At 58.7% G+C, this 22621-nt stretch overlaps 1 protein-coding gene across 1 annotated transcript in view; it reads left to right on the forward strand.

Annotated features, from left to right (window-relative positions):
• The window catches only part of GRIK3 (glutamate ionotropic receptor kainate type subunit 3), a 221037-nt gene that overhangs the window by 176484 nt on the left and 21932 nt on the right, over positions 1 to 22621 (forward strand). The window contains exons 10-12 of the mRNA XM_038557875.1: positions 1505 to 1708; positions 15660 to 15883; positions 21323 to 21441. Coding sequence (XP_038413803.1) covers positions 1505 to 1708; positions 15660 to 15883; positions 21323 to 21441 — 547 coding nt within the window. The remainder of the gene's footprint in view (positions 1 to 1504; positions 1709 to 15659; positions 15884 to 21322; positions 21442 to 22621) is intronic.

The raw sequence follows: 22621 nt of genomic DNA on the forward strand, positions 1-22621 counted from the left end.
GTCAGACTTGTGGCTCTTCCCAGCCCTTTGCTGGCTCCACATCGCCCGGCAGGGAGGAGCCCTGACATGGGCCAGCGGGCCCTGTGCTCTTCCCCCTGCCACCCCGAGCCACCTGCCGAGGACCCTGCACCCACCAGGGAGAGGCACCCTGGGGCTCAGGGGCTCGGGCTTTGTGAGGTGGTTAAGCGCTTGCACTCTGGGCCGACACCAGCCAGAGTTCAGATCCTCTCCTTGCCCACAGGGTGAGCTCACGCCAGTTGCTCGTCCTCCTGGGGTCACTCTCTGCAGCTGTAAGGTGGGGTTATGGGTCCCCACTCCCCCGGCACAGTGAAGTCGGGGTTTAACCAGGCAATGCTGCGTGTCTGTCTGGGAGCACTCCCGGCTGGGCGGTGTGACAGGGCCAGTGTGTCCGCACGCAAATGCAGGCTCTCGTGGTTGTCAGCGCTCACTGATCCTCACGCTGGGGGCTGAGATCCCCGGAAGGAGAGAGAGGTAGCAGGGGGTGTGGGAAGCCATCAGGGGGAGGTGTCCGGGAGGACCCTGGACGGAGGGTCTTGTGCAGCCGGGTTCCCACACATGAGCAGATATCAGAATCCCCTGGAGGGCTGTTTTTTTAAAAAAATTTTATTTTTAAGATATATTTGTTCAGGGATCCCTGGGTGGCGCAGCAGTTTGGCGCCTGCCTTTGGCCCCAGGGCGCGATCCTGGAGACCCGGGATCGAATCCCACGTCGGGCTCCCAGTGCATGGAGCCCGCTTCTCCCTCTGCCTATGTCTCTGCCTCTCTCTCTCTCACTGTGTGCCTATCATAAATAAATAAATAAATAAATAAATAAATAAATAAATAAATAAATAAATAAATAAAATATTTGTTCATTTGAGAGAGAGAGAGAGAATGAGCATGAGCAAGGGGAGGGGCAAAGGGAGGGAAAGGGAGAAGCCCAAGCTCTGAGTGCAGAGCCCAACAGAGGGGCTCGAGCCTGCAACCCTGAGATTGTGACCTGAGCCAAAATCAAGAGTCGGATGCTCACAGACTGAGCCACCAGGCGCCCCTCCCCTGGAGGGCTACCTCCCAGGGTTTCTGGCCCAGTGGTTCGGGAGGGGCCAGAGAGCGAACGTTTCTCACACGTTTCTGGGTGCCGCTGGAGCCGCTGGCCGGGACCACACTTTGAGAACCTCGGGCCTTGCGTCGATGGTGGGGCAGGGAGCACAGGATTCACATCCGATGGTCTTGAGTTCGAATGCCTGTTCCACCACTTACTAGCTCCGGGACCATGGGACAGGTAATCAGCCAATACCTACCGAGCCCCGCTCAGGGCCAGGGCCCGCTAGCCAGTGGCCGCTGGGGAGGCCCGGCATTGGCCTGACTCGACACCACCCTTCGAAGCCACCCAGAGGTTTCCTAGACACAGGAGCAGAGGTTCCAGCCCAGGCTCTCTGCCCAGCCGCTCAGCCGTCGTCAGCCCCTCTCCCCTCTCATCAGCCCCTCTCATCTGTCCCCGTAGGAGGAGCCCTTTGTCATGTTCCGGAAGTCCGACAGGACGCTGTTTGGGAATGACCGCTTTGAGGGTTACTGCATCGACCTGCTGAAGGAGCTGGCCCACATCCTGGGCTTCTCCTACGAGATCCGGCTGGTGGAGGACGGCAAGTACGGGGCGCAGGACGACAAGGGCCAGTGGAACGGCATGATCAAGGAGCTCATTGACCATGTAAGTGGGAAGGGAGCACGGGGGGCTGCCCCCCCCTCACCCCGCCCCCCCCAGGGAGGCTTGGCCAAGCCCCGGCAAGGCACGTCGGGGGTAGGGGGCATCCTGGCAGGTGGGGGCCTTGGGGGCAGGGGAGACGGAGACAGAGGTGGTGACTTGGGAAGGACCCAGCTCCCTTGGGCCCGCCTTGCTCGTGCTCCCTGCTCCCAGACATGGCCTTGCACCCCAGCACACGCGCACGGCCCCCATCTGACTGTGCCTTTCGCACTGGTGTCTTTGGTGAGCTCACCCTGCAGGGGTTCCTCAGCCTGTCCCTGCCTCCTGCTCCTTGAGGAGCCTCCAAAGGATGCCCCAGCCATGTGGGCAAGGTGCCAGCGCAAAACACGTCACAAACCCTAGGCACAGAGCTGGATCCGTTGCTGCCTTGAGTAACGTTGGGCATGATGGGGAGACGGGGGGTGCAGGCAGCTGAGGGCTGCGTGAAGGGACTTACTGGGCCAAGGTGGGGCTTGCTCAGCCCAGGGAAGCAGACAGGCTGGGCTTTGGGAAGAAGGAGCAGCTCGTGGGTGGGGCCTGGGGCGTGTGGGACACCAGGAGGAAGGCATAGGCCACCGTGTGGGGTGGCCACAGCCCCGGGTTCGAGCGCGGGGCCCTCCCTCCCCAGCTGTGCAGTCGGGGCCGTTGGGGGCCTCTCTGAGTGGTTTCCCCATCTGTGGCCTGGGCGTTAATCCCTCCTTCTTGGTTGGAAGTGCGAGGTGCGGGGCACAGCCCACGGTACGACCCAGACCTGTCAGAGGCCGGAAGTTAGGAGGCCAGGCGGCAGTCCCACAGAGCTACAGCCAGGCCCCACTTCAGCACCTGACAGGTGTGCGACGGCGCACACTCATCATCAACCTCCCCAAGGCCCCGTTTCCCCACGTCTAACACAGGAGTAAGTGACAACCAGCAAAGCTCCCACGGTTGTTGCGGGAATGAAAGGAGGAGCACAGGCCTGTCTGTCCCACAATAAACGTGTCCTGCCTTCTGGCCCAGGGCCCTTGGCCTTCCAGAGGCATCTGTTAGGGAAGACCTGCTAAGGAAGGTGAGGGAGGGCCTGATCTATGCCAGGCCACTCTGTTCTCCCCCTCTCAGTTATCCCCCCCAACAGCCCCGCGATGCACCCATTTTACAGACGGGGCTGAGGCAGGGAGAGGTGAGGCCCCACGGCTCGTAGGTGATGGAGCCGGGCTTCCAAGCGGAGGAGCCTTTGGAGGCTCTCTGCCTTCGGAAGCCCTGTCCTCCAACCCCGGGAGCCAGGGCAGAGGTAGGCTCATGCAGGGTGGATCTTTGCACGGATCCAGCCGGGGGCTGGGGAGAGGGATGGCTACCGCCCTGCGTCTCTGGGTGGGCGTCCTGCTCACCCTCCTGCCCTCCCCGCTTTGGAGCCTCGGAGCTGGAGCTCAGAGTGGCCGGAAGGCTCAAGCAGAGCCTTCATTTCCTAGGCCCCGGGAACTCGGGCCCGCGTGGGAGGCTGGTGGGAGAGGCTCGCGGTGGCCAGCAGGACCTGGGGGCTGGGCTTGGTTCCCACTGGGCTGCTCACTCGCCGTGCACCCCCGGACATGTTTCCTGGCCTCTGTGGGTCTCAGTTTCCCTCTCTGTACAACGGGAATGGCAGTCATAGAACGAGCCCCGGGGGTTGTGAGGTCATACACGCGCGTTCCGCAGTCTGCACCATGTCGTTACCTGCTCTTCTTATTTTTATTTTTGTCATAAGGCTGTTCTTTCGAGGAGGCCGGGGTGGGGGCTTCAGGAAATCCTTTTATGTCTCTGAGCTCCAGTTTCTAACTCCAGGGCGAGAATACCTGCCCGGCCTGTTCCCAGCGTGGTTTGGGGCCCGGAGGAGGCAGCTGGTGGGGAAGCGCTCCCAGATTGTGGAATCCAGTCTAAACGGAAGGGAGTGGTGTTGTCACCATTATTAGTAATAACTATAATTATTATGGAAATTAGTCAGCAGTCCCCAGAGGCATCTCCATTTATCAGCTCCCCTACTCCCGCTTTCTGCCCGGGATCTGGAATGTGGGGCCCCAGTGGGTGCCCGAGCCTGTCATTTGCAGAGGCTGCCGGGCTGGGGAGGCGGAGGGGGTCACGTGGAGCACCGAGGCCACCTGTGGAAGCGAGCCCAGCTGGTGCCAGTCTTGTCGGGCACAGCCTCTCCGGCGTCGGGAGCTTTGAAGAGCAATTCGCAAAGGGGGTGGATCAGAAAACCCCAGCAGCGGCCTGACCTCTCTAAGCTGACCCTCAGCCGGGGAAAAGAGGGGGGCGGCCTCGTCCGCGGGCTCCGTGCGGCGCCGTATCCATCAAGGCGCGGGCCCTGACGGGACATGCAGGGGACCTTGTTAAACCCGATTCCCTGCAATTGATGAGCCTATTAATCCTAGCTTGGTGCCATTTTTAATAACATCATAACCATTTATTAGTGTCGTCAGATAATTAGTCTTCTCGCTAGCTCATAGATAGCGTGGTAGAGGCTTGGCAATATTATTACTTCCTTATTAGGGATCTGAACGCAGACGTAAAAGTGATGAATGCCTGCCTTTGCAGGAATCTGACCCCCGAGGCCCATTCGGAGGCCCCGGGCGGAGCCTCTGACCAGCAGGACCAGAGAGTCCGCTCACCTCCGACCCGTGCCACACGGCCTTCCAGGGAGCCAGGGTCATGGAGGAGGATGGGGCGCGTGCAGGGTGCCCCCCTCCCGCTGATGCAACAGACGCACCTGGACGGAGCAGTGATTTCTCCATCCGTCACCCCAGCTCTCCCAGACTGCCACTCTCTCCACTTTTACTGCCTGCTCTCTCCCATTTCCCCCTCTCTCCAAGGTCTCACACACCCAAGCCTTAAATTACTCGCAGGTGTTTTAATGACTCTGGAATCCAACAGAGATGACTTCACAATCCGGGTCTAGCACATACTCAACCTTTCTGGCCTCCCTTTCCACATCTACGAAATGGGAGTCATAAAAAAGCCTTCTTCCCAGGGTTTGTAGGACGATTTAATGAGCTGCGGCACAGAGATGCTTAGCAGAGCGCCTGGCGCCTGGTAAATGGGCAGCACCTGGGAGCTGTTCCTCCTGGAGGATGAACACCATGGCGGTGGTGGGGCCGGCCCCTCAGCTGTGGTCATCCCGGGGGGCAGGGGGGGCACAGTGACCCGGGATCTAAGCCTGGCCCCTCTGAACACAAATAGGAGCCCCGGGAAACCAACTGACACTGTTCAGACTCATGGAGAACAGAGGCACACACCAAGGCATCGCCCCTTCTGCTTCACTTGGAGCATTGGCCTTTCCTGACGCCTGCCATCCAGAGCTTCTGTCCTGACACACGGTCCCCAGCACCGTGCTCGGGGGTCAGGGTGCTGAGGGGAGGCAGCGATTTCAGAGAGTGGAGAGTCTGAACCCAAGAAGAAAGGCTACTGCTCCAGAAGGGGGCAAGAGATGTTCTTGAAGAGCCTTGGGTGCTGCACACGGACGTTTGGTCCTCAGTGTGAGAGCTGCAGGGCACAGCTAGAGGATGTGGGGCGAGGGGGTGACATGAGAATGGGCCTGGAGGGAAGTCACCGAGCTGCTGGGCTAAACGGGAGCCAGTCTGGAGGTCATCGCTGGGACCTGGGTGAAGGAGAACATGGTGGAGGCAAGAAGGGAGGGCCACGGTGGGGAAGGAAGGCCCAGATAGCTCTGCAAGGAGACCGGAAGGTAGAGTTGAAAAGATTCGTGATTGGTTGGATGAAGGAGGTGAGGGAAAGGGAGGATTTTTGCACAAGGACAAGGGGTGAAATTCCAGAGCTGGGAAGAGGACAGTGTCATCCCCAAATAAAGGGCCTCCTGGCCACGTAGAGGATGGAGGGGAGGTACGGAGAGCGGGCTGGGGTTGAGGTGCCAGTAGGCGGCTGGCCATACGGCTGAGCAGTCAGAGGAGGGAGCGGGGCAGGAGGTCAGGATTTGGGAGTCCTCAGCACAACCTCGGGGTGGGGGGGGACCTCGGGAGACATCCAGGGGGAGAGACTGAGGGCAGAGGAGAGATGGGAGCCTGGGTAGGACGCGAACGACACGGGCGTGTAAGGAGAGAGGGTAAGGAGGAGTCCACAAGACGCCTGCCAAGGCCGGAGAGGAAGGAGGAGAACCAGGAGAGCGTGGGTGACAGGAGAGGCCACTGGAAAGACACGGGCAGAGGGTGACAAGTGGCAGGCAGGGAGGTCTACGGAGAGGAATGAACAGCATCCACGCGTTGGCACGACGGGTAGGGGCGGCCCCCGCGTGGGCCTCCCGAGTGCTCCTGGCCTGGCTTCCCGCAAGCTTCATTCTCAGGGACCCAGGGATCCTGTCCGGCCGCTGTCCTGAGCCCGGCAGTCAGAGCGGGTGGGTTAGGCAGAGACGACGCAGGAGCCTGGCCCGCAGGGAGTGCAGAAATGCCCTCCTGGCCACAGCAAGCCATCAGTTCTCTTGTCTCTCAGTCGTCACCTCTCACTAGAGCAGGTCGGGGGGTTTCCCTGGCTCGTGGATGGGGCCTGACCAAGATCCACCAAGATGGGGGACGAAACAAGATGGACACTGGGGTGGTCACGGGTGGAAGCAGCGCTGCCCGGACACCCCGTCTGCCTCCCTGTAGGGCTGAGTGCCGGGCAGAGAGGATGGCTCGGTGTCAAGTGCCCACTTCCCCCGCCTGACCCTTCTTCCAGACAGTGAGGCCCCGATGCATGCTCCTGGCTGCGGCCTGAGCACCTGGGCTGGGCACGCCGAGCAGGCGGTGACGAACGAGGGCGCGTGAGTGAGCACATGGACCCACACACCTTCCCCGGAGACGTGGCGGTGGGGTCCTAACAATGGAGCTGCCCATCCTGTGCAAGCGGAGGGCCAGGTGTCAAGGCCGTGACCCATCACCCACCATGTCCCCCACCGTTCAGTAACTGGATCTTAGTCTTGGCCCCCATGGCTGGTGGGCGGGGGGGAACCTCAGGCCCCCATTTGTGCAGCCAAACCACCTTCAGGCAGTGCACTTTGAAGCAAGGCATGCTGGGAGCTCACCGGTGGCAGGTGGAGTCCTGGATGGGACGAGGCAGCTGAGGGCAGGGGATTTCCTGATGGGGTGCAAAGGTGGACTGTTGTTAGGGCAGCCGGGTCGCCAGGGCAATGACGGAGGAGCTCTGGGGAAGCTCCGGCTCTGCCTGAGAACAGGCAGGGGAGCAGGCCGGGGTGAGGTTCACCGAAGGACTCTAGGGGCACGGACTCAGCCAGCAGAGCAACCTGGGGAAGACCTGGGGAGAAGCCCTGCTGGAGGTCGGGGTGCAGACAGGCAGGTGCAAGAGCGGTCAAGGCACAGGTACAGGGGAGCTTCCAGGGTGAAGGGGGCTCGGAGGGAAAGGGCGTTGAGAGGGAACAACGGGTGGGCTCTGTCCAACCCCCGCCGAGGGTCATCGGCTCCTTTGTCCATCCCACGGATTTGAGGGAACGCCGTCTCAGCCTGGCTCCTGGATGGCAGGGCCCAAGGCAGAGGCTTTGGGGCGCCAGCTCATTCGGGGGTGCGGCGCCAGGGAGCACGTGAGGGGCGGGGACATGGAGCAGGAGCACCAAAGTCAATACGAGGACTCACGGTTGAGCCTGTCAGTACCAAGTGTCACCAGAACCTGAGTCGACACCCTAGAGAAGACTGACAGAGTGTGTCTTGGGGAGAAGAGGGGGACAGGTTTGCCCATGGGCTCCTCCTGACGTGCATGCGTTTCTGGGTTGGGCGCAGCAGGCATGGGAGCCGGGGTGGGGGGGGACCCTGCCACAGGACCCGCAGGGGCAGGGCGGGTAGGAGGTGAGGTGCCTGCGGGTGGCTGGACAGAGCCAGAGCGCCTGGGCTGGGGCTTGAGGGCAGAGGACCGAACCAGGCACCCAGCAGGTGCCAGACCCGGTGACCAGAGCGATGGGAGCAGCCAAGACAGACGTCCACGGCCCTCGCCCCCCCCCCGCCCCATGGGAACAGTGAATCAGCCAGGCTGCATTGTTCTGCAACTGCAGGCGGTGCCACCGCGGGGTGGAGGGGTCTTGGGAGGTGTAGGACAAGCAGCAAGGACTCGGGCTTCTCTGCCTAAGGGACTCCAACTGACACCGAAGAAAGAGGAGGAGCTACCCGGGGTACAGACGGGGTACCTGCTTGGGGGGGGCACCAAGGATGCCCACGTCTCCACCCTCGGCAGGGGGCCTGCAGGGTTGGCAGGACCCTGCCGCGCTGGGCCCTGGGTGGACCCCTGCCTGCCTGCTGGTGACACAAGGTGTGGGAAGGGGGTCTCCTTCAGAAGTGGGAGTGGAGGGGGGCATCCCCCATCACATGTCCCGGAGCGGGGGGCGCCCCCCGAGCTGCGCCCTGCCTGGGACCTGGAGGAAGTTGCTAAAGACTTGGGACAGGTGGGGGCAGTTCTGAAATACCTTCCCTGTCCCTTGGCCGGCAGCTTGCAGAGAAATCCAGGGAGGGGGCCCGGGTCATTTGTGGCTTCCGGGCGTGCAATGAAGGTGGCACACGTGTCGGGTGAGTGAAGGAGGACACAGGCTTGGGACGATGTCTCCCAGCCTCCAGGTAGGAGGGCAGGTGTGAGGGGAAGATCTGGTCTCAGACATTACCGCCATCACCCCACTGTGTCCCATTGTCTTCCAACCAGGGAGCAGACCTGGACGCATTGGACCCGACCCCTGTTTACACGGCCAGGGCAGGCTGTGTCCCAGCCCCCACTCAGGCCCCCTCCCCGAGCCCGGGACAGGGCGCTTGCAAGCTAGGCCTGCTGGGAGCTCACCTGGGGGTGGAACAGAGTCCTAGGTGGAGCAGGCCAGGCTGGGGGTGGGAGAGACAGGTGACCCTCCCCAGGGTGGCCAGGCAGCCCAGGGCAATGACCGGGGAAGGATGTGGAGCTGAAGACATCCCTGAGGAGGGTCATGGGGACAGGTGAGGGCTTTCAGTGGAAAGGCCAGAAGTAAGGGGCCCTCTGGGGCCAGGGTCCCAGGAACAGGGTCCTAACTGGAGGGAGGAGGATGAGAGACAGGCAGAGGGCAGGACCCAAGCAGACCAGCATGGGTCAGGTGGCTTCAGGGAGAATAGGGGTGCCGAGCAGGGAAACCGAGGCAGAGCTCAGCACCCCCCCCCCCTTAGGCTGTGGTAAAGGTTGGTTAGGACCGTTAGGGGCATTTTGTAGGTCAGTCTTGCAAAAGAACTTTACTGAGCTCCTTCAGGCCAGGCTTCGTGCTGACCCCAGGGATACACCCGTGTGTGATCCAGTTTGGCCCCTGCCCTCCTGGAGCTTACACACCAGCAGACGAGCCAGGGGTTAAACAGTGACTTACAAGTAAGTTAGTTGTGATAAGGGCCCTGAGGAGCAGCACGAGGGGCTGTGGGCACAGCAGCTCGCCCAGGCGGGCAGTGAGGCCGCCACGGCTCAGGAAGCCAGCGTGTGGAGACTACAGGTGCTGGGACTTGACCCATCCGTAGACAACTCGAGAATTTTCCAGGGTTCTCTCCCCGGAGTTCTGGTGTGTGGGTTGTTGGGGCTGTTGGTGGTCAGGTTCACATCCGGTGGCTCTCAAAGCAGCGCTGGGTTTCCTTAAGCTTGGAGTCTGGGGGGTCATCAGCAGACACCCCCTGGGACTTGCTTTGAGCCCTTACGAAGTGGCAGGTGCTCAGCCAGCTGGCTCTGAGGATGTGCTTGCTCGTGTCTCTCCCGCACACGCTGGCTCGCTCAGTCCCAGAGTCTTCGGACGGCGGGCGCTGGGCCGGGCGTGGGGCGCACAGCGGTGGAAAGACACAGCCTCAGGCCCTGCTCCTGGGAGTTGATGGCCCAGCAGGGGAGACACCAGCAAGCCTCTCTAAAACCCAGCTGTGGTCAACACTAGGCATGAAAATACTTGTGCCGTGAGAAGAATCACTAGGGAAACCGGACATCACCATCGGAGGATTTTGTTTGTGGGCGTAACTGCGCTGCGACCCCAAGTAGCCATTAGCTAGACAAAAAGTTTGTGGAGGAAGAAATTCGGAAGCTCCAGGTAGAGGAACGCACACGTGCAAAGGTCCTGAGGTGAGGGGCTCCGAAAGAAGCTAGTAGAACACACGCAAGGGGACAGGAGGTAAGGAAAGGCTGGAGAGGCGGGCAGGGCCCGTGTGCCCTTTCCAGCTCCGTAGCCACCAGCTATGGGGGGTGATTTACTTCTGAACTTAAAATAAAGACGACTTTTAAAATTCTTTAGTTCAAAATTAATTCAAGTATGGACTCAGCTCCTCAGTTACCCAAGCCGCGTAGGGCTAGCGGTTCCCGGGCTGGACGACGCAGATGCAGAGCTTCCCTGGCGCTGCAGAAAGTTCTCTTAGATCATCTAAAGGCTACGGAACCCCTGATGAGAACGCCTTATCCTCGGGGCCGAGGCGGGTCTCAATGTACAGTCAGCAGGGTTGAGAGTGGACGCATCCTAGCTGGAGCGACGCGACTTTGAGGGAAGACCGCAGGGCGAAGCCCGTGGCTACCACCACGTACGTGGGCAGGGAGGCGGCACACAGAGCCCTGGGGAGAAGTCCCGCGTGCGTGGCAGGAGTGAGACTGGTTTTCTTAAGGGGCCGAGGAAGCAGGAGCAGAAGGATCTGGAGGGAAGCGGGGGCGAGTCTGCATGTTCCTGCAGCCGTAGGGCTCAGAAGGCAGACCAGGCCATGCGAAGCGTACAATGGGGAGACCCCGTGGCGGCCGTGGTCGGCAGCCGGAGTGGGGTTCACGTCTCCAGCAATGCAGCCCACGTTCGGGCCAGGGCAGCGCGGGCCCAGCCGTAGGGCCTGCTCTTGTGAATGGGGAGGTGGGAGGAGCCTTGTGCATCCTGCTCAGGATCTAAGTGGCCGGTGTACGAGGGACCCAGGGCTGCCGTGGCCGACGGCCACACGCTAAGTGGCTTAAAACAACAGATTTATTCTCTCTCAGTTCTGCAGGCCGGACATCAGAAGTCAAGGTGTTGGAAGAATTGGTCCTTTTTTTTTTTCCTTCAAGCTCAATTAGCTCAATCAAGTACACACTTAGCTTCAGAGGTAGCGTGCAGTGATGTATCGGCCGCGTGTCACAGCCAGTGCTCATCACATCACGCCCCCTCCCCCGGCTTCCACTGCGGGGGGCATCCGTGGTGTTCCTTGGCCTGACCCTGCATCGCTCCGCTATCTGCCCCCAGTGTCACGGGGCCTGTGTGTCCTTGTCCTTGTGTGTCCTCTTCTCCGCTTGTAAGGACGCCAGGCCTGGGGCGTAGAGCTCACCCTCATGCAGTGTGACTCCCTTCTTGACTTCGTTACTTCTGCATAGACCCTATTTCCAGAGCGTCCAGGTTGGTGAACCCATGGAGATGTGGGGAGAGTGGCGTGCCCCGAGAGAAAGAGGGAGGACGCGGGAGCTTCGTTTCCCTTCCCACATACCTTGCCCTATGCATCTCTTCCATGCAGCCATTCCGGAGTTATAGTCTTTTCTCATAACCGGCGACCGGAGTGGCCACACCATTTTACGTTCCCGCCAACAAGCTAGAAGAGGCCCGGTTGCTATGCATCCTTGTCAGCACTTGGTATTATCAATATCTTTTTTTTTTTTAATTTTGGCTGTTGGAGAGGCAGGCAGGAGTGTTGTGAGAATTTGAAACCACGTGGGGAGTGTTGCTGGGGACATGCAAAGGAACACCTGCGAGGTAGAGACCGGATGCACACAGACCCGCGGTGCTGCACGCCCAGGAGCGGCTGCTGGACCCAGTGATGGATTCAGGGACACTCAGCAGGGGCCAGAGAGAGCCCGATCCTGGGGGAAGTAAACACGCCCACTGAAGATACACACTGTGCCCCCTTTTGCACACAGTGCCCGATACTCCCCCGGCAATCTCGCCGATGCTGTTTAATCCCAGTGGCAATAATAAAAGACTATTTTATTGGGGGGCGGGGAGTGGAAGGGCCTATTTCCAAGCTCATATTCACGGATGCTAGGGATTAGGACTTGAACATATTTGGAGGGGGTGCACAATTCAACCCCCCTACATGTGGTTTGCGTGATAGTGTGGTAAAACATGGGGGTTTGAGGTCGCAGTGAACCAAGTCCAGGTACCGGCCCAGCCATTCACCAGCTTGGAAGGCAGCTCTGCTCACTCACTACTGTATCACCGACGCCACTGGCCACCCAGACAAGGAGAGCTTGAACAAACCTCATAGCCTGACCGAGCCACAGCACCCTCATCTAGAATGTGCTAGGACATTTACTGCCACGTGAGGCTGCTGGGAGGATCCTGTATGGCATGTTTAGCAATGCCTGGGGTATAGGATCCATCTGTGAATGACAGTGGTTCTTACTATTTTAACCGTAGCAGGTCACAATCTGAGCAGCAAGATCCCCCTGCACCCCACCCAGGGGATCCCAAACAAGAGGCAGAGCATAGAGACAGGGGATCTGGTGGAGACCTTACCTGAGAATGCAAGTAGGCAGGTGCCAGCAGGGTCACCAGACCCAGGTAGCAACCCCCCTGGGGCTCAGGGGCCTGAGCTTTTCCCCTTGGAGGACCCCTGGCAGAGGAGAAGGCTGATCAGCAATGAGTTACAAGAAGTGGGACCATGGTTGTTGTCTGTTCTTGGAATCTGGAGGAGGTTTCCCCGGTTTCACTTTCTGCGACAAGGCTAGTAGTGTCCAGCCAGCAGCTGAGGTGGCAGGATGCTCTGGGCCAGAAGAGGGAGCTGCAGGTGGTTTAGCCAATCCTGCCTTCAGCTCTGGTTGCTGGAGATGTGGGGGAGCAAAGGGCGCCAAGTGGCCCCATGGAGCAGAGTGGGAGAGGCTGGAGCCAGGTGGGTCCTGACAGACTCTTGGGAGGTGGAAACCGGCTTATGGGGTTCAAGTAATGTCCTGGAAGGGTTGTCCTGCCCAGTTGAGAGGTTTAGACAAAAGTAGAGAAAGGTCCTGAGGCAGACGGGGCCAACAAATCACCGGTGAGATCAATGAATATGTTGGACGAGTCAGAGGTTTGGTTTGTTCAAAGCTGTGAGCACCGTGAGCATGAGAGCAAAGGCCTTGGACCTTCATGGAGCCTCAGTTTCCCTCCATAAGAGTGGAGGGTTGGCATAGATGTTCCTGAAGGTCTCTGGTCCAGCTCTGACAGCCTATGATTTTATGAATCACCCTCAAAGAACTCTTGCACAAGTGGGAAGAGCCTGCCAAGGTTGGGCCTTTCATTCCAAGTAATGAACTGACAAGCAGAGGCTTGACATCTGTTCCACTCTTGCAAGGGAAGCCGGACGAAATAATGCCTTTTTCAGAGAAATCGTAACCAACGGTGAAATGTAGTGTTTCTTGCCTAAACCAAAATCAAAGTGGAGAACGCCAGGCTTCCTGAAGCCCGAGGGAGAACACGCATCAAAGCTCCCCGTGAAGGAGAGCAGGTTGACCAGCTGACTGGCTGCTGTAGGCACAGAATGTGTGTAGACACCCACCTCCTGACCTCTGAGAGCCCGAGAGCAGCGGGAAGCTGGCGGGCGGATCCTAGGAAGGTTCCAGGATGGCGCTAGGGAAGAAGCAGGTGCCCGCAGCTCTAGAGTTGGCCTCCTTGCCAGTCCCGGACCCCTTCTCGTGGAACCCGCATGGCGGCAGACACCCTGATCCTCGGTCACTAGTCCTTTCGTCCAACCTGCCATCAAAGCCAGAGGAAGACTGGCACCGTTGACTTTGAGATCCTTCCCGAGAACCCAGTCCAAGCCCCAGAAGCTGTTCCCAGAGACCAGCTCCAAATGTACAGCGATGATGACTTTGGAGTCAGAGCACAGCCTCCCAAACAATGTGCTTTGAAGGGCCAGGGCCAGGGGAGGCTGAGTTCTAGAATCTAAAGCCCACTACACCCGCCTTGTGCCAACATTATAGAGGATCCTGAACTCGAGAATAAAAGGAACCTTCCAGGATATCACACCTTTGTCCCCACCCTACTGAGTCCTGTCAACATCCCCCCTTGGTTGCTCACTAGACCGGAAGCTCCGTAAGAGCAGGAGCTGGGTCTCTCACTCTGCACCTTCCCTGATCGTTCTCTTCTTTGTATACACCCTGAGGGCTCCGGGGGGCCGGGGGGGCGGCAGCTGTGCACTTCTTCTTCGTCTGCCTTCGAAGCAAGGCAAGTTCCAACTCACACATTCCAAAATTTACCAAAGGACGATCCCACTCTGACACGTCCTTTATAACAGGCTCCTCCTCCCTGGTGTCCCAGGTTCTAAGGGTCACTGGACCCTTGGGCTCCGCATGTCAGTCGCCGGATGTGGGGGCTGCCCTTAAAAGGAAAAACACGGAGGTTGCAGTGTCGTGGTTTCGTGTCTGCCAGCAAGGCCGCCCTCCACCCCCGCCGCCCCCAGCCTGGGGAAGCTGCGGAGTCTACCCAGGTCAGGCTTCCCTTCCTGGAAGTCTGACTTCAGTTTGGCGGCTGGTCCCTATGCTAGGATTGGTGAAATCAGAGATGGTGTTAACAGCTACCATTTAGTAAACAGTTTGATGAATGTCTGTGTCCCCCACTAGGCTGTGAGCCCCGAGGCAGGAACCACGTCCTTTTGGCTCAGCTCTGAATCTCTCGTGCTTAGCGGAGCTCATAAAATGAATGAACGAGTGAGTGAATGAATGAATGAAGCAAACTGGACCAAGCCATTGGGTGGCTGCCTACAGGCCTTAGAAAGGGTGTCGGAAGCAGCTGCCCACCCTTGGCCAAAGGGTCTTTCGTGCTGTTCTTTAGAACCTGACCTCTCCGTCCTGCCCTCTCCTAAGACAGGGAAGTGATAACCCGGTTCACGCTGTGATAGGTCACTATCCACAGGAGCCCTCCCAGGGGGAACACCGTCAACAATACTACAGGGCTGAGATGGGCTTGGGAATGGACAAGCAAAGCAAGGCCCCAGCTATGGCCCAGCTGCGCTTAGGAAGTCACAGGTAAATAGGCAGATAAGACAGAGAGTCCCATGGCCACGCATCCTGCATTGGAACTGAGCGGGTTAGGACCTTACCGTGGGGGTGAGCAAGCTTCATGGGTGTTTGGCACTGGAGGCGGCATATGCGCGGAAATAGGGGTGGTGGTTAGAGACAGCGGGGAGAGGGTGTTCTCGGCAGGGCACAGTGTGTGCAAAGCATGGAGGCGGGAAAGGGCATGTGGGGAACAGGAAGCAATTAAATGGGGCCTTTGTAGGAGGAGAGCCACGGGGAGGAGGCTGGGAAGATGGGAATGAGGGATTATAGGTGTTTAATCAGGAAATCTCAGACCAAAGAGACGGACCTTTAATTATTACCCTCCTGAACATTGTGATGAGCTCAAGTTGGCCAGCGTGGGAACACTCCGAGCCGCCTTTGCCCTCTTCCCTCCCCTCACCCGACCGACCGAAGGGGGCTCTGGGCTCCCCTCTCCCTCTAACGAGGGTATTATATGGGCCCAATTGAATTTTGAGGCTTTGAGGGTGCATAAAATATCCAGAAGAGGGAGAAGCAGTCGAGAAGTGGACAGGACAGGAAAGCAGATTCAAGGAAGGTTTGTTCCGGACTCCGCGTCCTCTTCGTGATGTCTGAAAAGTCGCCAGTAAAGAGCAGGAGCTGTTTCTAAGTGTGTGTAGGTTTGCTGAACTGTGTGTATTTGACAAAGCGCCATTTGGGGAGCGAACCACACGGGTGCAGGTTTCATGGGTTTCCCTCCGCTGCACGTTGATACCGTGAGCTCCTGGGAAACAGGGGTTCGGTCTAAGTCACCACTGTCTCCTCGGCACTCCGGGCCCGGCCTGGCACAGAAGGAGGGGGTCTGTCAACACTGAAGAACGGTCGAGTGACCCCAAGGTTCTGGAGACAGACTCCCCTTGACCCCCTGCCCTCCCCTCCTCCAGGAAGAGGTGTCTGTCCCCTGCTCGTCTGAGACTTTACTCACGTCTGGGTGTGTGTCTCCCTCTCGTTGCAGAAGGCAGATCTGGCCGTGGCCCCCCTGACCATCACCCACGTCCGTGAGAAGGCCATCGACTTCTCCAAGCCCTTCATGACGCTCGGTGTGAGCATCCTGTATCGAAAGCCCAACGGCACCAACCCCAGTGTCTTCTCCTTCCTCAACCCCCTGTCCCCAGACATCTGGATGTATGTGCTGCTCGCCTACCTGGGGGTCAGCTGTGTCCTCTTTGTCATTGCCAGGTAAGGGCGATGCCGGCCCAGGGCTCTGGCCCAAGGTTGGGGTTTCAGGGAAGCCACACTGGTCACCACATCGGGGGCCTTAGCACAGAAGGCCCAGGTTCGGGCCACTGCTGTTCCTGCCCCTCTCTACCCTCCTGAGGCTCAGACCCCCAGAACATTCTGTTGCCCCTCCTCCCCGCCCCACCCCACCCCAAGCTTGCATCCCCAGGCCTTACCCCGGTCTGCATCCAGGAGGCAGCAGGAGTGTCCCAGGCCCCTCGAGCAGGCTTGGAGAGGTTAGGTCACTGCCCAGAGCTTCACCACCTGGGCCAGGCGCCCAGGACGACAGACTTCCGTGCATCGGACAGTCCGGTGACAGGATGGAAACTTGGAAAACAGACCGTGTCCACAGAGTGGGAGGAACAGTGCCATATAAACACACGCATCCCTGTCCATAACACATGCTGGCAGCTGCCTCGCACACTCGGTCCTCCGCACGAACTAGACGTAGCACGAGCCTGCTGGTGCCCGGTCGGAGGTGGTCACCAGGGTCAGGTGTAGCTCCGTGTTTACTGGGCACCTGCTGCTTGCCAAGCGCCGAGCTCTGTGCCTCACAGCCCTGTTCATGACCTAATTCTCTCAGCGCCACCCACCCCCCTGCCCCGTCACCGCCACGAATGGGAGACACCTGAGGCTCGCAAAGGCCCCGTGCCCAGCAAGGCCACCCCAGCAGTAAGGGACACAACTGGCATTGGAGCTCTGACCACCCGGTGTTGTGTGTGTCAGGCACATCCCCGGCCCCCTGGACGTGTGTCCTGTGCCCCTGCCCCAGGTCGGTGCCTCCTGGACCCCCAGCCCTCTGCCTCCTGCTTCCAGGCTCCAGCCCCAGCCCCCACCCTCCTTCTTTGTCCTCTACATCCTAACAAGGTGCGAAGAGAGACTTCTTTGGAGAGGCAATTGGAGATTCAAGGACTTGTGTTTGGGCCTTTTTTTTTTTTCCCTCCTGAGTCTTCTTTGAAAGGCTCCCTCCCACCAAGCCCCCTTGGCTCCCTCCTCCCGCACAGAGAGAGACCAAAGGGAAGGATGTGAGGGATGAAATCGTCCTCTCCTCTCCGGACGCCCGTGGCTGCCAGCTGGCCGGTGCCGCCTGCCTGCCCGGCCCCGCCCGCTGCCCAGCCCCCCGGGAGAGGCCTTCATCACGCCTCTTTCTCTAATGGCCTAACGAGCCTTTGAAAGCAGGCGCCCCTCTCCAGAGCTCTCACCGTCATTTGAGCAGCTCTAGCCGGCTCTCGGCTCCTGCCCCCTGGAAAGCAGTTCTGGCTTCTCCAGCAGGATTCCTGCCCACCGATGCAAGGCCAGTCCCCCCACCCAGTCTCCCCATCCCAGCCTTTCAGCCTGCTTTTCACCTTCTGTCTCCTGGCAGGGAAGGTAGGGGCCCCCCTCCTGAGGTTAGGCTGGAGAGGCTTTCTGGAAGAGCTGGGACTTCTGCAGCTGCTAGAATGACACAGGACAGCCAAGGGGACAGGAGAGGGACAAGGGACCTGGCCACAGGGCCCTGAACAGAGGACAGCTATCACGTTGCACCACACTCACCTCATTCGCACCCATCCCGTCGGATCCTTACAGAGGTCTGAGGAGGTGGGGATACTTCTGCCCACTGTGCAGAAGCAGCAAGTGAAGCTCAGGAAGGCCGAGCCAGGGCCCAAGGTCAGACAGCTTCTGCTTCCAGGGCTGGACCCCAGAGCCAGACCCGCCCATCTTTAAATCGGGGTGGCAAACACTGGTGTGCCCGGGGCCGGACAGGAAGCGTGAGAGAATGAAGCAGGAGGAGGACGCACGCCTGGCCAGCGGGGCAGCCGCTCCTTGGCCCCAACACACTGTGCTAAGCAGGGACGCAGGCCCCGCGCTGCAACGTTCATGCTATTTAGACAGAGAGTCAAATTTTTTGTGTGTCACCTCGTGGCTTGTGCAGGTCGTCGCTAACTCGATGTCTTCCAACACCGAGTCAAGCATGGCGCATCTACAGGATGGATGTGGCCTCTGTCCCCCCTCCACGTGACCGGTGTCCTTTGGACCACTCCACGCTGGCTGCTGGAGAGCCGGACGCAGCTGCCCCAGACATGGGGTCTTGGAAGCGTGGGCAGTTCCCCGGGCCGCTCCAGGGCAGCTGTGGCGTGTTATGGGGATGCCCAGCTTGCCAGCTGGCCTGGCCTGTGTCTGTCTAGCACCAGGAGTCCCCGCGTTGACCAACGCTCTTCTCTGCCACCTGTTTATTCTGCTTTATGCTCGGAGAGGGAGAAGGAGAAAGGAAGGGAGACAGCGGGATGGCTGGCCCTCATGGCAAGGACATGGTCCTAAATGCGGGATCCCCGGGGCAGGGCTGAGGGTCAGCTGCCAGCCAGTCCAGCTCCCGGGACTCACATTCTGGTCAAATCCAGTGCAGATGAGCAGCCCGGGGAAGAGATGGCCCCAGCTGGCCGGTGCTCTGTCTACACCTCCATCACCAGGGCTGGACTTCAGCTTCTCCCACAAGTGGAGACCTAGAGGTATCACCAGGTCAGCCTCTCCTAGCTCCTACCCGTGTGCATGACTGGACGGTCCTTCGCAGCTGCGAGCCCTTAATCCAAGATCCTTCGTGAACTTTGGGGGACACCTTCCTTACTATCCAGGATCCAACCCACTTCTGTCCTCTCCTGTGGCCTTAGGGGTTAGAATCTGGGCCCTCCAGCCCCCTGACTGCTCCAAACCACCTCCCCATCTGCAAAATGGGCACCTGTCATTTTGTCAACCTCCAAGTCCTGTTGGACCAAGAGGCCCGTTCTAGAGCCAGGTGGTTGTATCATGATGGGCAGCTCCACCGCTGGGAATTTATCCTATTGAAAGTCACCACTGATGGTCTCCACCGCCCCCCGCCCCCCCCCGCAAATCTAGAAAACCTCTCCTTGGAGGACAGGGCCTGCCCGTGGGCATGGGTGCCTATGGAGGTGTCCTCAGGGGCGTCTCTTCCGGCAGAGTGTGCGGCAGTGGGAGACGGGGACGGGCCCAGCACCGCCAGCGGAGGAGGGATCGAAGACCCCTAGGAGGTAGTTTCAGAGAGGAAAAAGCACATCTGGAAAAACGGGTCTAGCAGGAGGCCGGTGACGTACTCAGTGAGGAGCCCAAGTTGCAGGCAGCACTACGGTATCATCCTTCCTTGTGTCTGAAAACAACCCTCGGTATCGCGTACGTGTGTGCACGTAAGACCCACAACCCTTGTGTGGCCTCATCAGAAATCATCTCTACGTTGTCTCCCCACCCCGACCCGGCCTTCTGGGGGGCTCCGACCTGGGGCTCTCGTTGCCCCCGGCAGAGCCCTGCAGGCACCTGTCACTTCTTGGCTCGCTTCCAGGTCACAGAAAGAGACCCTCGGTGTCTCTCTAACCACAAACACTGTCGCAAATCAGGAATTAGAAGGTTGGGTCCAGTCAAGTCCTCGACATTTCTACCTTTGCCGGCAAATCAGACCTCTGGCCTTGCCTGGCACGTGGGCCCCCTCCCGCAGAGCCTCCCTGGCCGGCCTGCTCCTCCGCCAGCAGCCCCTGCCCCATGGCCTCTCCCTTCTGGGGTCTTGGGGCCCTTCTCGGACGGGGCTCAAGGTGGCGCGGGGCTGGATCTGTCTCCTTGGGCCCACCTGGTCCAGGGACGCGCTGCTGGCCCAGTGTCCGTGTATCTGGCTGCATCTGGGCTTGCAGACCAATGCCGTGCGACAGGGACTCGCGCTCCTGCGAGCACCCGGGAGCCACCCAGCAGCCCGACCCCGGCCCTCCAGACCCCCAGGCAGGCTCTACTCATTGCAGGGCCACCCACCGGGCTCATGGCAACCCCACTCCCTGGACTTCACAGGGGGGACGCAGGGACCCCTGAATGTACCGCCCTCCCGAGGCTTTTCTCCAGAACCTTCCCACAGCAGCCTCCGCCTCGCCTCTCCTTTGTGGATTTTTAGAGCCTCAAGCCTGTTCGTGGCCATTCCCTTTGAATATCCCCATCTTGGTTTAAAGCCTCCCTTTAAGATTTCACATGGGTAGGGTCTCCCCACGTGGTGAAAACGGAATTCTTCTCACGCGAGCTTTGGTGATCAATGTATAATTTATTAAAGCTTTTAAAAGGGGGATAGAAAAGTCTCAACATCACGCTTAAAGCATATCATGCATTAGAAAACAAAACAAAATTCCACTGGACGCGCCTCTCCTGCTGGGCCTGTCATCTCAGCGTCCGACCCCACGCCAGCCACGCCAGCCTCTGGGGGGGGGCTCTCTCCAGGGTCTCCCCAGGGTCTCCCAGTCTCCCCAGGGTGCTCTCGCTTCCCCCTGCTTACATGTCCTCACCTGGAATCCATGCAGCAAAGATCCCTCCAGTTATCAGGACTTCTCTTCCTTACCAGGCAGTAGGGTGGGGAGGGGCGCAGCTCTAAGTAACATTTTTTCCCTGTCACTCAGGTATTTGTATATTCAGAGAGAAAAATCTGAACAATTATATAACACGTTGTTCTCTCCCCGGGGGTGGGATCCTGGAGGACCTCCTTCACTTTTTCATCGTAGTCTTCTCTACTGCTTGAATATTTTATGAAGAGTATGCTTTGCTTTTTTTTTCCCCCATCTTAAGTATACAAGTAATAGAAAAAACCCATTCTCATTTCTAAAAATTCGTATAATCTGTCTAAAGCAACAGGCTTCTCTGAAATTCCGGCCGCCCTTTGAACCCCCCTTCCCCGGAGGTAATAAACGCTGGTATTTTTTTAGATGTGGATCTTTCCAGACCCTTCCAATGCGTTTGTATACACACGTACGTAAGGCACCAGAGAGCTGTATCTTTGCGAATCTATTTATATAAATGTGATCATATTGTTCTTATTTTATCTTTTTTTTTTTTTTTTTTTTTTTTTTTTTTGCCAAACAGTATGGGTGGAAGATCTTTCCCCGTCAGTACCTCCAGACGTCTCTCGTTCTGTTCTATCAGCCGTGTGACATTGCAGAGGGTGCCTCTGACATCGTTTACTTAATCATTCTTCTGTTGAAGGACATTTAGGCTGTTTCCAGTTTTTCGCTATTACAAACAATGCTTTGATAAACACCCTTGCGCGCTTCTCTTTATATAAGCTCATGTCAGGGCGTTTGTTTTTTTTTTTTTCCTAGGCCAGATAATGAGTCGCGGAATTGCTAGGTTGAAGGGCATGTGTGCTTTTAATTTTCAGAGATACTGCTGAATTACTTTTACAACCGGAAAAGGGCACTAACGATAAAGAACAAGACGCAAAATGGCCCTGATTTCCCATTCCCTGCCTCCCCAGCAGAGCACCGAGTAAATTGATGCTAAAGTGGCAGCACATCAATGTTTGCTAAACAGGCAGCTCCCGTGGCCTGGACGCCCCCTCCTCCGTGGGCTCCCCGCAGCTCTGCCCCACTGCCCCCCTCTCCCTTCCAGGTTCAGCCCTTACGAGTGGTACGATGCTCATCCCTGCAATCCTGGCTCCGAGGTCGTAGAAAACAACTTCACTCTGCTGAACAGCTTCTGGTTCGGAATGGGGTCCTTGATGCAGCAAGGTATGTGCCCTCTCTCCCCAGGGGTTCCCTCCTCCCGGGGGTCGGGGGGCAGGTCGGGGGCGCGGGGTGCCCCTGAGTCAGCAGAGCCTGCCCACCCTCCAGAGCAGCCTCAGACCTGCTGAGCTGTCAGCCCTGGTCTGTACCCTGGTCTCAGGTCCCCGTCCACCCTCGCTACCGTGGCTGGACGGGGCTCGGGGTGTGAGGCTAAAGCAGATAAGCCACCCTATACCCGTGATGTGCAGGGCTCATCCCTAACCGCTGTGGAGCAGGAGCGTCCTGCTTGCTGGGGCCAACCCGGCTGATGGCCCTGTCACCTTACACTCTGGCTGAGTCAAGTCGAGCTGAGGATGGAGGAGACTGGGGGCAGGGAGGTTAAGGCCTGAACCTGGGTGGTGGCCATGGGGGTGGAAGACAGAGATGGACTCCGAGAACTTCAGGATGTAGCAAGGATAGGACTCGGTGACCACCTGGCCGTGGGGAGCCTGGGAGTGAGCAGGGTCATGGTCAAGGTGGGGCTATCAGCCTGAGTGCATCAGGAAGGGTCTGCACAGAAGGACAACATTTTCCTACATTCTCTAGAGGGACGGCTGGTTATCTCACCTGACCCTGGCCTGGGGGCCCTGCTTTTGGTCAGCTCTGCAGCTAGTCAGATGTCTCAGAAAGCAGAGCACCCACACTGGCTGCAGAGACACCATGGGCAGAAGGGTGGGTGCCAGGAGAGAAGCATCCCCCTCCCAGGGAGGACCCCCCATCCCCAGCCTTTCTGGCCAGGATCCACAAGTTCATGGGTTCAACCTGTCGAGTCACATGTCCAGAGCCTCTTAACTCAGAGAAGAAGGTGGTGGTGGGACCAAAGTCTCTGCCTATGTTAGGATCCCATGAAGGCGCATTGGGTGACAAGGGGGCAAGGAAAGGAAGGGGATCCAAGGGCACTCAGCTGTGTGTGCTCTCGAGGCCCAGCACAAACCCTGGCCCTCAGGAGACCTCTGTCGGCAAATGCCAAACGAATGACAGGATCCCAGCGTGTCCTGAGTGACCACTACCTGCCAAACCCTCTGCTGATGACCTGGAGCAATCTCGGGGGTGGAGCAATCTGGCGGAGGGGAGCTGGGAAGCGATGACAGGCTGCCTTCAGGGCAAGTGCGTCTTTCTGTCCCACCATTAATGTGTGTCCTGGAGC

This window comes from Canis lupus, chromosome 15 (assembly GCF_011100685.1).
Source record: "Canis lupus familiaris isolate Mischka breed German Shepherd chromosome 15, alternate assembly UU_Cfam_GSD_1.0, whole genome shotgun sequence".
NCBI lineage: Eukaryota > Metazoa > Chordata > Mammalia > Carnivora > Canidae > Canis > Canis lupus.